This window comes from Bos javanicus, chromosome 14, assembly GCF_032452875.1.
Source record: "Bos javanicus breed banteng chromosome 14, ARS-OSU_banteng_1.0, whole genome shotgun sequence".
NCBI lineage: Eukaryota > Metazoa > Chordata > Mammalia > Artiodactyla > Bovidae > Bos > Bos javanicus.
Window position 1 is genome coordinate 80,757,313 of NC_083881.1, and position 12,475 is coordinate 80,769,787.

At 42.7% G+C, this 12,475-nt stretch overlaps 1 protein-coding gene across 6 annotated transcripts in view; it reads left to right on the forward strand.

Annotated features, from left to right (window-relative positions):
• Positions 1 to 429: 429 nt before the first annotated feature.
• Positions 430 to 12,475, forward strand: part of SNX16 (sorting nexin 16) — a 37,876-nt gene continuing 25,830 nt past the window's right edge. Inside the window, exons 1-3 of one of the 6 annotated variants that reach the window (XM_061439487.1) lie at positions 524 to 612; positions 2,722 to 2,969; positions 3,057 to 3,196. In XM_061439487.1, the coding sequence (XP_061295471.1) occupies positions 2,822 to 2,969; positions 3,057 to 3,196 (288 nt within the window). In that variant the 5' untranslated portion in view covers positions 524 to 612; positions 2,722 to 2,821. The other 5 variants (XM_061439488.1, XM_061439485.1, XM_061439484.1 and 2 more) reach the window with 5 other exon arrangements.

Here is a 12,475-nt window from a genome sequence, read left to right on the forward strand (position 1 = left end):
CTCCTCCTTGGAGGAATAGTGAGGAACAGTAGGACGAGGAACAGGCTGTAGTGAAGCATCCTGCGCCCCCCTGTTAGAATCAGCTGTCCTCCCCTGAAACGCGGCTCCTTTTGGAAAACAGCCTGTAACCCGGTAGAACCAGCCCCGCAGGGGATGACTACGAGTCCCATGACGCAAAGCGAGCCCCGGCCCACATTGGCCGCAGTTGCTCCCGGGAATTGTAGTCTTCTCATCACCTGTCGTTCAAACCAGGGACCGTAGCCTCCATTTCTCAAAAGTTAACTGATAAAAATAAAGCTATGGGAAAGAAGGTAAAATCCTTACCACAAAACTAGGCTCGACCCAGGCGCCGAGGACCCCTGAGACCACAACTCACGCCCCTGAGGCGGGCGCCCTCCGCGTGACGTCATTTCCGGGAGCGGCGGCAGCCCAGCCCCTCCCTCCTCCTGGCGAGGACCCTGGGCCCGCGGCCCGCGCAGAGGCGGGCGAGGAGCCACTGTTTTCTGGAAGGGGTCACGTGAGTTCTCCGGGCGCTGTGGGTGGAGACGGAAAGCTGCGGTGAGGCAGGGTCGGAGTTAACCCTCCCGGGGCAGCGCGCCGGAGCGGGCTGAGGTAGGGAGCGGGCTGAGGAGGGGATCGCGCTGAGGTACGGAGCGCGCATAGGTGGGGAGCGGGCTGAGGTAGGTAGGAAGCGCGCTGAGGTGGGGAGCGGGCTGAGGTAGGTAGGAAGCGCGCTGAGGTGGGGAGCGCGGTGAGGTACGGAGCGCGCTGAGGTGGGGAGCGGGTTGAGGTAGGTGGGGAGCGCGCTGAGGTAGGGGGCGCGCTGAGGTGGGGAGCGCGCGGCAGCTGACACCTGCGCCCCAGTGGCGGGCGGGGGGAACTCCCACGGAGGGCCGGGAGTGCGACAGAGCCCGGGCGGCCGCCGGCTCTGCCGCGCGCCGGGGTGGAGGCGGGGGCGTCTTGGGGCCCCCGGGAGTCCGGGAGCGGGGGCTCGCCGTCCCGAGCCGAGGGGCCCTGGCCTGCTCAGACCGGACCAGACCGTCCTGGGTAGTCCCGGCTCTGCGCTGCCAGCATGCGCGACCTGTCTCGCTCGCCGAGCTGCTCTGGCCACCTCACCTGCCCGTGGTCCTCCAGAGGACCGAGGGGTTCTTCTCAGAGCAGGTCGAGGCCGCGGCGCGAGTCCCGCTTGCTGTCTTCCCGCCGGGCAGCGCTGAGGGCCTCGCGAGCTCAGAGGCTGTGCGGGTCCGGTGTTCCCTGGCCCTGAGGCCTCAGGTGGTCGAGTGGCCGAGGGCAGGGCGACCCCGCCGGCCGTCAGGAGGCTGAGAGTTCAGGCAGTTATTTACTTCTTTGGGGGGAAGCCGTCGGGCGGAACCGAGGAGCGGTGAATCAGCAGCTCGGGCTTCCCGAGTGCCTGATGATGGGGAAGGGTGCCCAGAGCCACGTGCTGGGTTAGAAATGTCTGCGCGTCTCTCGGACTCTGAGCGGCTTGTCTCTTTACCTTTCTCACCAGTAGAGTTGCGTAGACGTAGTTGGATAGGTAGACCCGTTGTTATGTGCCATTTCCCGGATCTGTAATTTACTGCCATTTCGCAGCCTATGGGAAACCTTTTTTCCTGTATCATTGTGAAATTATGAGACAAGATAAACTCCTCCTTTTGACAGCAGAGCTTATGAAGTATGGGTTTTGAACATTTGTTCAGTACCTGCATTTTATGGTGTAGCGGAATTAGGGATGGTCTGGAAACTACGAAGAACGTTTAAACTTGTAATCGTTTAATCTTGTTTGATATGTTTAACGTTCATTGCGGTTTATTTTGGAGAAGGCAATGGCACCCCACTCCAGTACTCTTGCCTGGAAAATCCCGTGGACGGAGGAGCCTGGTAGGCTGCAGTCCATGGGGTCGCTGAGGGTCGGACACGACTGAGCGACTTCACTTTCACTTTTCACTTTCATGCATTGGAGAAGGAAATGGCAACCCACTCCAGTATTCTTGGCTGGAGAATCCCAGGGACAGGGGAGCCTAGTGGGCTTCCGTCTGGGGTCGCACAGAGTCGGACACGACTGAAGCGACTTAGCAGCAGCAGCAACAGCAGTTTATTTGATTAATTTAATGTGACCAAGTTTCCCCTCCCCCCAAATCCGTTTGATCCTGGTTTTAATGAACTGTTACTTTAAGAACTGTTTATTATTTACCTTACAAGCTGTCTAAGCTTCTGCTTGACTGTCATTACTCTGGGTAATTTTTTAGTTTCCCTAGTTAAATCGGAAGGAAGTATAAATAATTTTTCTCCCTTTCTTTCCTTCCCTTTACCCTCCACTGCCTGTACGATATTTAGTAGTGTCAGGATCATAAAAAAGAGAATAAAGTTTCAGGACCATCTTTATCACTTTTCCTCTTTTCAACTCCTTTATGTCCATGACGTCAGGTTACAATGACCTTTACAGCAATCCATCACGAAGAAAGAGAGGGGAAAAGGAAAACATGTAATATTAGGATCAAGAAAAAGAGTGTAGAATACTTCTGCTGTCTTCATCTTGCAAACAGGAGTTCTTAGAGGTGATATTTGTGGATTAAAGAAAGAAGTTTAGGGTGTGTTTTCTTTCTAAACAAAATAATACAGTGTCACAAAATTAAAAGAAATGGATATGAGCATTTTGTTTTCTTTTGGATAATGCTCCTGATCAAATACTAATCTTTCATGTGTTCCTCTCATTTTTAGAGAGTGAATTCCTAAGAAGAAAATAATGCATTGCTTATTACTTGTTCTCTAATTGTTCGGACTCAGAAGTGTGCAAGTTTGTTACAAAAGCCAAAAGAAGATGGCAACTCCTTACGTTCCAGTTCCTATGCCCCTAGGGAACTCTGCTTCCAGTTTTGCAACCACCAGAAACCAAAGAAGTTCTTCTTTTGGGAGTATCTCAACAAGCTCAAATTCTTCCAAAGGCCAGTTAGAAGACTCAAATATGGGTAATTTTAAACAGACCAGGGTATCTGACCAAATGGAAAGCACTTCATCTGTCTGTAGCAGTCCCCTCATTAGGACTAAATTTACAGGTGCAGATTCTTCCATTGAGTATTCTGCTAGACCAAGAGAAAGTGAAGAACAAAGTCCTGAAACAGTGAATATTGAAGATAGACCTTCTACACCTATTATCCTGGGTTATGAGGTGATGGAAGAAAGAGCTAAATTTACTGTGAGTATTGACTTCTGCTATCCATCATTAGATGAAAGATTTATTAACCGGTGCTCTAAACTTGTGTTGAATGATGTTAGCCTATACTTGTAATTTCTTGAACTTAAAAGTTAGTTGGTTTATACCCCTTAAGTTGGCATGCTGTTGGTATACTTTTGCTTTACTTGAATGAATTTTTGCAAACCAGACACAGTTGTGAAACCAGCACACAAATCAAGAACAGACCATTACATCATGAAGGCCTCCCCTCATGCTCTGTCAGTCAATACCCACTCTCCTGATGGCCTAGGTTAATTTTGCCTGTTTCTGTACTTCATGTTAGTGGAATTATGGAGTATTTACTCTTGGATATGGTCTCTTCAGCATACGTTTGTAAGATTCGTCCTTGATCTTGCATGTAATTGTAGGCAGCTCACTTTTATTACTGATGTTACTCCTTTTTGTGAATATACTACAGCTTATCCGTCCTACTGCTGAAGGGCATTTTAATCATTTCCAGTTTGGGACTTTTACAGATACTGCTGCAAAGCTGTTAGTACTTGTCCCTCAGTAAACACATGTACTCACTTCTGTTAAAGTCCTAAGAATAAAGTTTCTGGATCATCTGCCCAGATTTAGAAGATACTGATGAACATTGTACCAGAGCGGCCATACTAAGTTATACTCCTTTAAGCAGTGTATGAGAATTCTAGTTATTCCACATCTTCCCAGTTCAGTTCAGTCACTCAGTCGTGTCCTCTGTGACCCCATGGACCGCAGCACACCAAGCTTCCCTCCATCACCAACTCCTGGAGCTTACTCAGACTGATGTCCATTGAGTCTGTGATGCCATCCAACCATTTCATCCTCTGACGTCCCCTTCTCCTCCCACCTTCAGAATTCTAGTTATTCCACACCTTCCCAACATGTAGTATTTTTTTTTTCATTTTAGCTTTTCTAGTGAGTAGAATGATACATTGTGGTTTTAATTTGCCTTTAAGACTTTTTTTTTTTTTTTTTTTGCCCATTTGAGTATTCTCTTTTCTGAAATGTCTGTTCAAGACTTTTGTTCATTTTTCTTTTGGGAGGTCTTTTCTACTTTGATTTATAGTTTCTTGTGCATTTTGTACATAAGTCCTTTTTCAGAACATGTGTTGTGACTATCATCTCTCACTCTGTGATTTGCCTTCCTTAATGGTTCATTCGATAATCAAGAGTTCTTAGTTTTAATATAGTCCAGCACATTAAATTTTTTTTTACAGTTAGCCCTTTTTAAAATCTGCCTCCTTCCAGGTTACAAGTATGTTGTCCTATGTTTTCTTCTAAGAGCTTTATTGTTGGACCTTTCATAGTTAGAGCTATAAACTGTCTGGAATTGATTTTTGTCCATGGTATGAAGTAAGAGTCAAGACACATTTTTTTCTCCCTAAAATCAGGTTTTTATTGAAAAGACAACTCTATCTCCTTTGCATTTGCTTTGTTGCCTATGTCACAATCAGGTGACCATAAATGTATGGGTCTGATTCTGTGTTCTATTTCTCCCTTCTTTACTGGTTTCACCCTGTCTTAATTACTAAGGCCCGATGGTAGTCAATACTACCATCTGGTAGCTAAGTGCTATAGCTTTGCTGTTCCTCTTCAGGGTTGTTTTGGCCCTTTGCACTGAGATTGTATTAAATCTACCTAGAGAGAACTGACGTATTTATAGTACCGAGTCTTTGAATCTATGAACCTAAACCATGTCATTAAGTCTTTAACTTATTTAAATAATATTTAATTAATTTTAAATAATTTTAAATAATATTTTAATAAGTTATTAAATAATATTTTAAATAATAGTTTTCAGGGCAGAAATCTTAACCTCTTTTGCTAAGATTGATTACTGGGTATGGATATTGTTTGATATTCTCTACATCTTTTAATGTTTCTGTTTCTTCATTGCTAGTTTAATCTATTTTGTCCTCATTATATATTACGTATTTATATATCCAATGACCTTGTTAAATCCATGTATAAGCTTGTTCTTTGAAACTGTTTCTTCTTTCTCTTGGATTTTCTGGAAGTAATGATTTCATATTTACTTCAATATTTCATGTTGTATAGTTAATGACAGTATGGAAGGATCTTCTAGGAAAAAGAATATTGAAATTATAAAGAGGCAGTTTTTAGAGTTAAAATATTATAAGACATGATATGGATGGCAAATCTGCATGGATCTGACTTTTTTGTGAGTGATTTTTGGACATTATAATAAATCGGTAGCTCATTTCTGTACGGTGACCTACCTTCTCTATGCAAGAATAAGCATTCACTGAGGTAATATTGTGAAAAGTTTGTATATAAAGTCTTTCAAGACAATACAGAGGAAGAAATAAATGACACATATAAAATCAATCATATTCACCTATTTATTAATTTAGCATTTTTGGAGTACGAGTTATGTGCCAAGCCCTCTTCCAGGTAATAGTGGTACAGGAGCTCAACTGAACATATGAAAAATAGATAAGCAATTTTATTCTTAATATTAGTTTGTCACATGGTGATAAGTGCTATACAGAAGAATCAAAAGGGGGAAAGAAATAGTTTCTTGAAACCAGAGTTGCAATTTAAGTGGCACTGCCAGTCATGGCCTCACAGGAAAGATGTAGCACTAGGAGAAAATGACAGGGACAGACAGGGAGGCCTGGCATGCTGCAGTCCCATGGGGTCGCAAAGAGTCGGACACGACTGAGCCACTGAACTGAAGAGAAAATGAGCCATGACAATACCCAGGACATTGAGAGGGGAGGGAAGGGGCTTCCCAGACAGGTGGTGTAACTGCCGAGACCCTCATGGCTAACAGCAGGATAATCAGTGGGGAGAGATGTAGGAACTGAGGTAACAGCAAGGGAGTGTGACCCCCAGTTCAAATAGAGCACAGAAGCCTTTATAAGGCCTTTAGAGTTTCCCCCATTTTGAGCTGGGAATCTCAAAAAGATTTTAAAAGGGAAAATCAGATGATCTGACTTAAGCTTTTTAAAGGCTCCTTCTGGCTGCTGAATTGAGACTAGATTTTGTGGGAGAAAAAGGAAGGCAGGAGGCGGTTAGGTTCTTGCAGTAATCCATGGGACATATGGTGGTGTGCACCAGGTGAGGGAAGGGGGCCTGAGAAATTGTCAGATTCTGGAGATGTCTTGAAGAGAGAGCCTTTGGATGGGGGAGATGGAGAAAGCAAAAATGATCCCAACGCTTCTCACCTAAACAATGTGAAAAGTAGAGTTGCCATTTAATGAAATGGCAGATTTTGAGGGAAAGACCAGAATTTGTTTTTGCACATGCTAGGTTTGAAACATTTGTTAGACATCAAGTGGAGATGTCAGTTATGTGTGTGTATATAAGAGGGTGTACACATGTATATATATTTTATCTCTCTCTATATATATATATTCAGTTCAGTTGCTCAGTCAAGTCCGACTCTTTGCGACCCCATGAATTACAGCACGCCAGGCCTCCCTGTCCATCACCAACTCCTGGAGTTCACTCAAACTCACGTCCATCGAGTTGGTGATGGCATCCGGCCATCTCATCCTCTGTCGTCCCCTTCTCCTCCTGCCCCCAATCCCTCCCAGCATCAGAGTCTTTTCCAATGAGTCAACTCTTCACATGAGGTGGCCAAAGTACTGGAGTTTCAGCTTTAGCATCATTCCTTCCAAAGAACACCCAGGACCGATTTCCTTTAGAATAGACTGATTGAATCTCCTTGCAGTCCAAGGGACTCTCAAGAGTCTTCTCCAACACCACAGTTCAAAAGCATCAATTCTTTGGCACTCAGCTTTCTTCACAGTCCAACTCTCACATCCATACATGACCACTGGAAAAACCATAGCCTTGACTAGACAGACCTTTGTTGGCAAAGTAATGTCTCTGCTTTTGAATATGCTATCTAGGTTGGACATAACTTTCCTTCCAAGGAGTAAGCGTCTTTTAATTTCATGGCTGCAGTCACCATCTGCAGTGATTTTGGAGCCCCCCAAAAATAAAGTCTGACACTGTTTCCACTGTTTCCCCATCTGTTTGCCATGAAGTGATGGGACCAGATGCCATGATCTTCGTTTTCTGAATGTTGAGCTTTAAGCCAACTTTTTCACTCTCCTCTTTCACATTCATCAACAGACTTTTTAGTCATATATTCAGTGTTCACTTTAGGGGAGAGGTCTAAGCTAGAGTTACAAGCTTGAGAGTGTTAGATTTGTCAAATAATTTCACCTTGGTGTATTTCTTTGAATTGATCTCTTAACTGAAGAAAGTTTAGGAAAAACTGGCAAGGTCTTATATATAAAGAGAGTGTCACGTCTTTGAAAAGTGATTAAAAACAAAAAGTAGGGAGGGGTGGTGAGCAGGTTCCAGAAAGAGTCACAGCGTGGACTTCTTTGGTAATGTTTTGTTTCTTCCTCTTTTACTCGGTACATGGTGTGTTTACTCTGTGAGAATCCATTAAGTGGTATACTGAAGTTTTTGTGCTTTTCTGTATATATTTTATGATTAGTGTATGTGTCTACATTTGTTTACTTAAAGCACAGGCTACATAAAACAAGAGTACAAAGTGTAGTATACACTAAGTTTCAAATAAAGGGTAGAGACAATAACTGCTATTAGAATTTAGAGGAAGCAATGATCAGTATTGTACATAGTTTTCATTGAAGTACCACTTAAACAAGTAGATAGGAGAGCTTTCTAGGACAAATAAAGCAAAAATCTATCCTGTGTTTTTCCTAGAGAAAAAAGGAGTGTTTAGAGACCACTGTGAAGGGTAGCAGTTAGAAAAGGCTCATTTTTTTTAAAACAGAAAAAATAAAGTCAATGTGTTTTGTGTACAGTTGAAGTAATTATCATATGAAGTTGACTTTTATCATGCATCAGTTATTCACAGTCAAAAGTATTAAAGTCAGTTTATCCCTTTTTGAATTAGTAACTTCTAAAAAGAATATTGACTAGTTTTCTGTGAGTATGGTTTCAGTGTGTCTGCCCTCTGATGCCCTCTTGCAACACCTATGATCTAACTTGGGTTTCTCTTGCCTTGGGCGTGGGGTATCTTTTCACGGCTGCTCCAGCAAAGCACAGCCATTGCTCCTTACCTTGGACGAGGGGTATCTCCTCACCGCCGCCCTTCCTGACCTTCAACGTGGGATAGCTCCTCTAGGCCCTCCTGCACCCGCGCAGCCACCGCTCCTTGGACGTGGGGTTGGTCCTCCCGGCCGCCACCCCTGGTCTCGGGCGTGGGGTCATGGTGGAGAGATCTGACAGAATGTGGTCCACTGGAGAAGGGAATGGCAAACCACTTCAGTATTCTTGCCTTGAGAACCCCATGAACAGTATGAAAAGGCAAAATGATAGGGTACTGAAAGAGGAACTCCCCAGGTCAGTAGGTGCCCAATATGCTACTGGAGATCAGTGGAGAAATAACTCCAGAAAGAATGAAGGGGTGGAGCCAAAGCAAAAACAATACCCAGCTGTGGATGTGACTGGTGATAGAAGCAAGGTCCAATGCTATAAGAGCAATATTGCATATTTGGAATATTGCTCAACCTGGAATGTCAGGTCCACGAATCAAGGCAAATTGGAAGTGGTCAAACAAGAGATGGCAAGGGTGAATGTCGACATTCTAGGAATCAGTGAACTAAAATGGACTGGAATGGGTGAATTTAACTCAGATGACCATTATATCTACTACTGTGGGCAGGAATCCCGCAGAAGAAATGGAGTAGCCATCATGGTCAACAAAAGAGTCCAAAATGCAGTACTTGGATGCAATTTCAAAAACAACAGAATGATCTCTGTTTGTTTCCAAGGCAAACCATTCAATATCACAGTAATCCAAGTCTGTGCCCCAACGAGTAACGCTGAAGAAGCTGAAGTTGAACGGTTCTATGAAGACCTACAAGACCTTTTCGAACTAACACCCCCAAAAGATGTCCTTTTCATTATAGGGGACTGGAATGCAAAAGTAGGAAGTCAAGAAACACCTGGAGTAACAGGCAAATTTGGCCTTCGAATACGGAATGAAGCAGGACAAAGACTAATAGAGTTTTGCCAAGAAAATGCACTGGTCATAGCAAACACCCTCTTCCAACAACACAAGAGAAGACTCTACACATGATCATCACCAGATGGTCAACACCAAAATCAGATTGATTATATTCTTTGCAGCCAAAGATGGAGAAGCTCTATACAGTCAACAAAAACAAGACCAGGAGCTGACTGTGGCTCAGATCATGAACTCCTTATTACCAAATTCAGACTGAAATTGAAGAAAGTAGGGAAAACCACTAGACCATTCAGGTATGACCTAAAACAAATCCCTTATGATTATACAGTGGAAGTGAGAAATAGCTTTAAGGGCCTAGATCTGATAGATAGAGTGCCTGATGAACTATGGACTGAGGTTCATGACATGGTACAGGAGACAGGGATCAAGACCATCCCCATGGAAAAGAAATGCAAAAAAGCAAAATGGCTGTCTGGGGAGGCCTTACAAATAGCTGTGAAAAGAAGAGAAGCAAAAAGCAAAGGACAAAAGGAAAGACATAAGCATCTGAATGCAGAGTTCCAAAGAATAGCAAGAAAAGATAAGAAAGCCTTCCTCAGCGATCAATGCAAAGAAATAGAGGAAAACAACAGAATGGGAAAGACTAGGGATCTCTTCAAGAAAATGAGAGATACCAATGGAACATTACATGCAAAGATGGGCTCAATAAAGGACAAAAATGGTATGGACCTAACAAAAGCAGAAGATATCAAGAGAGGTGGCAAGAATACACAGAACTGTACAAAAAAGATCTTCACGACCAAGATAATCACAATGATGGGATCACTGACCTAGAGCCAGACACCCTGGAATGTGAAGTCAAGTGGGCCTTAGAAAGCATCACTACGAACAAAGCTAGTGGAGGTGATGGAATTCCAGTTGAGTTATTTCAGATCCTGAAAGATGATGCTGTGAAAGTGCTGCACTCAATATGCCAGCAAATTTGGAAAACTCAGCAGTGGCCACGGGACTGGAAAAGGTCAGTTTTCATTCCAATCCCAAAGAAAGGCAATGCCAAAGAATGCTCAAACTACTGCACAATTGCACTCATCTCACATGCTAGTAAAGTAATGCTCAAAATTCTCCAAGCCAGGCTTCAGCAATACATGAACCATGAACTTCCAGATGTTCAAGCTGGTTTTAGAAAAGGCAGAGGAACCAGAGATCAAATTGCCAGCATCTGCTGGATCATGGAAAAAGCAAGAGAGTTCCAGAAAAACATCTATTTCTGCTTTATTGACTATGCCAAAGCCTTTGACTGTGTGGATCACAATAAACTGTGGGAAATTCTGAAAGAGATAGGAATACCAGACCACCTGACCTGCCTCTTGAGAAACCTCTATGCAGGTCAGGAAGCAACAGTTAGAACTGGACATGGAACAACAGACTGGTTCCAAATAGGAAAAGGAGTACGTCCAGGCTGTATATTATCACCCTGCTTACTTAACTTATATGCCGAGTACATCATGAGAAATGCTGGGCTGGAAGAAACACAAGCTGGAATCAAGATTGCCAGGAAAAATATCAATAACCTCAGATATACAGATGACACCACCCTTATGGCAGAAAGTGAAGAGGAACTCAAAAGCCTCTTGATGAAAGTGAAAGTGGAGAGTGAAAAAGTTGGCTTAAAGCTCAACATTCAGAAAACGAAGATCATGGCATCCGGTCCCATCACTTCATGGGAAATATGTGGGGAAACAGTGGAAACAGTGTCAGACTTTATTTTCTGGGGCTCCAAAATCACTGCAGATGGTGACTGCAGCCATGAAATTAAAAGATGCTTACTCCTTGGAAGGAAAGTTATGTCCAACCTAGATAGCATATTCAAAAGCAGAGACATTACTTTGCCAACAAAGGTCTGTCTAGTCAAGGCTATGGTTTTTCCTGTGGTCAAGAGTTGGAGTGTGAAGAAGGCTGAGTGCCAAAGAATTGATGCTTTTGAACTGTGGTGTTGGAGAAGACTCTTGAGAGTCCCCTTGGACTGCAAGGAGATCCAACCAGTCCATTCTGAAGGAGATCAGCCCTGGGATTTCTTTGGAAGGAATGATGCTAAAACTGAAACTCCAGTACTTTGGCCACCTGATGCCAAGAGTTGACTCATTGGAAAAGACTCTGATGCTGGGAGGGATTGGGGGCAGGAGGAGAAGGGGACGACAGAGGATGAGATGGCTGGATGACATCACTGACTCGATGGACGTGAGTTTGAGTGAACTCCAGGAGTTGGTGATGGACAGGGAGGCCTGGCGTGCTGTAATTCATGGGGTCGCAAAGAGTCGGACACGACTGAGCGACTGAACTGAACTGAACTAAAGAAGAAAATTTACTTTTTATTCCCTGCATGACTATTTTACATCAGGACTTTCTGGATACTTTACAGGGCATCTAAATAATCTCCATCCTCACCTTTATATGTTGCAAAGATAAATTATTTACTTTTTACTTGAAAACTAAAGAATCCAATCTAACCCTTGCTGATTCTCTCCCTTCAAAGCTGAAAAATAAGTCTGTAAGGGAGAAGAATCAAATGGTAAGGATGATCAACAATCCCTAACTAATAAATTGTCTCTTGATCATCCACTAGAATTTTGAGTCATACTTGTAATTTAAAATTTCCTTATTTTTAGTGTTAAAAAAGGTAAAAAGAAACTGATGAAATTATATTTAGTAATGTATTTTGTTTAATATATTTAAAGTATGATCATTTCAACATGTAACCAATATATAATATTTTTAATGAAGTATTGTTACATCTTTTTTCATACTAAGTCTTTGAAATCTGGTCTATATTACACTTACAGCATGTTTCAAAGTCACATTTCAAGTATTCTATAGCCACTTGCAGCTAGAGTGCAGCTCTAGAACTACAATTGAAAGTTATTCCACACCTTAACTTGAAGGAAAAAAGTTACTGTTTTTAAGAGAGTTTCACTCATTCAGTAGATAGTTATTGAGTACATTTTGTGTGTCACGTATTTAGCTTAGCTCAAACCACTGTACCAAAAACTACTAGGAGTTGTTTCTCTGAGATTCTGTTGTAAATAGTATTTCTTTGCAATAAACTCTAACATTATCCTTAGAAAATATAGAATCTAGCTTTTTCTTAAGTACCTTTTAAAATATTGACTTGCTGCAACCAAATTTTTCTATTCAGTAGCCTAGAAAATTGTACATAATTATAGAAATGTAAACTTTCATCTAATACGGATATTTTCTACCTTGTATTTCATCCTTGA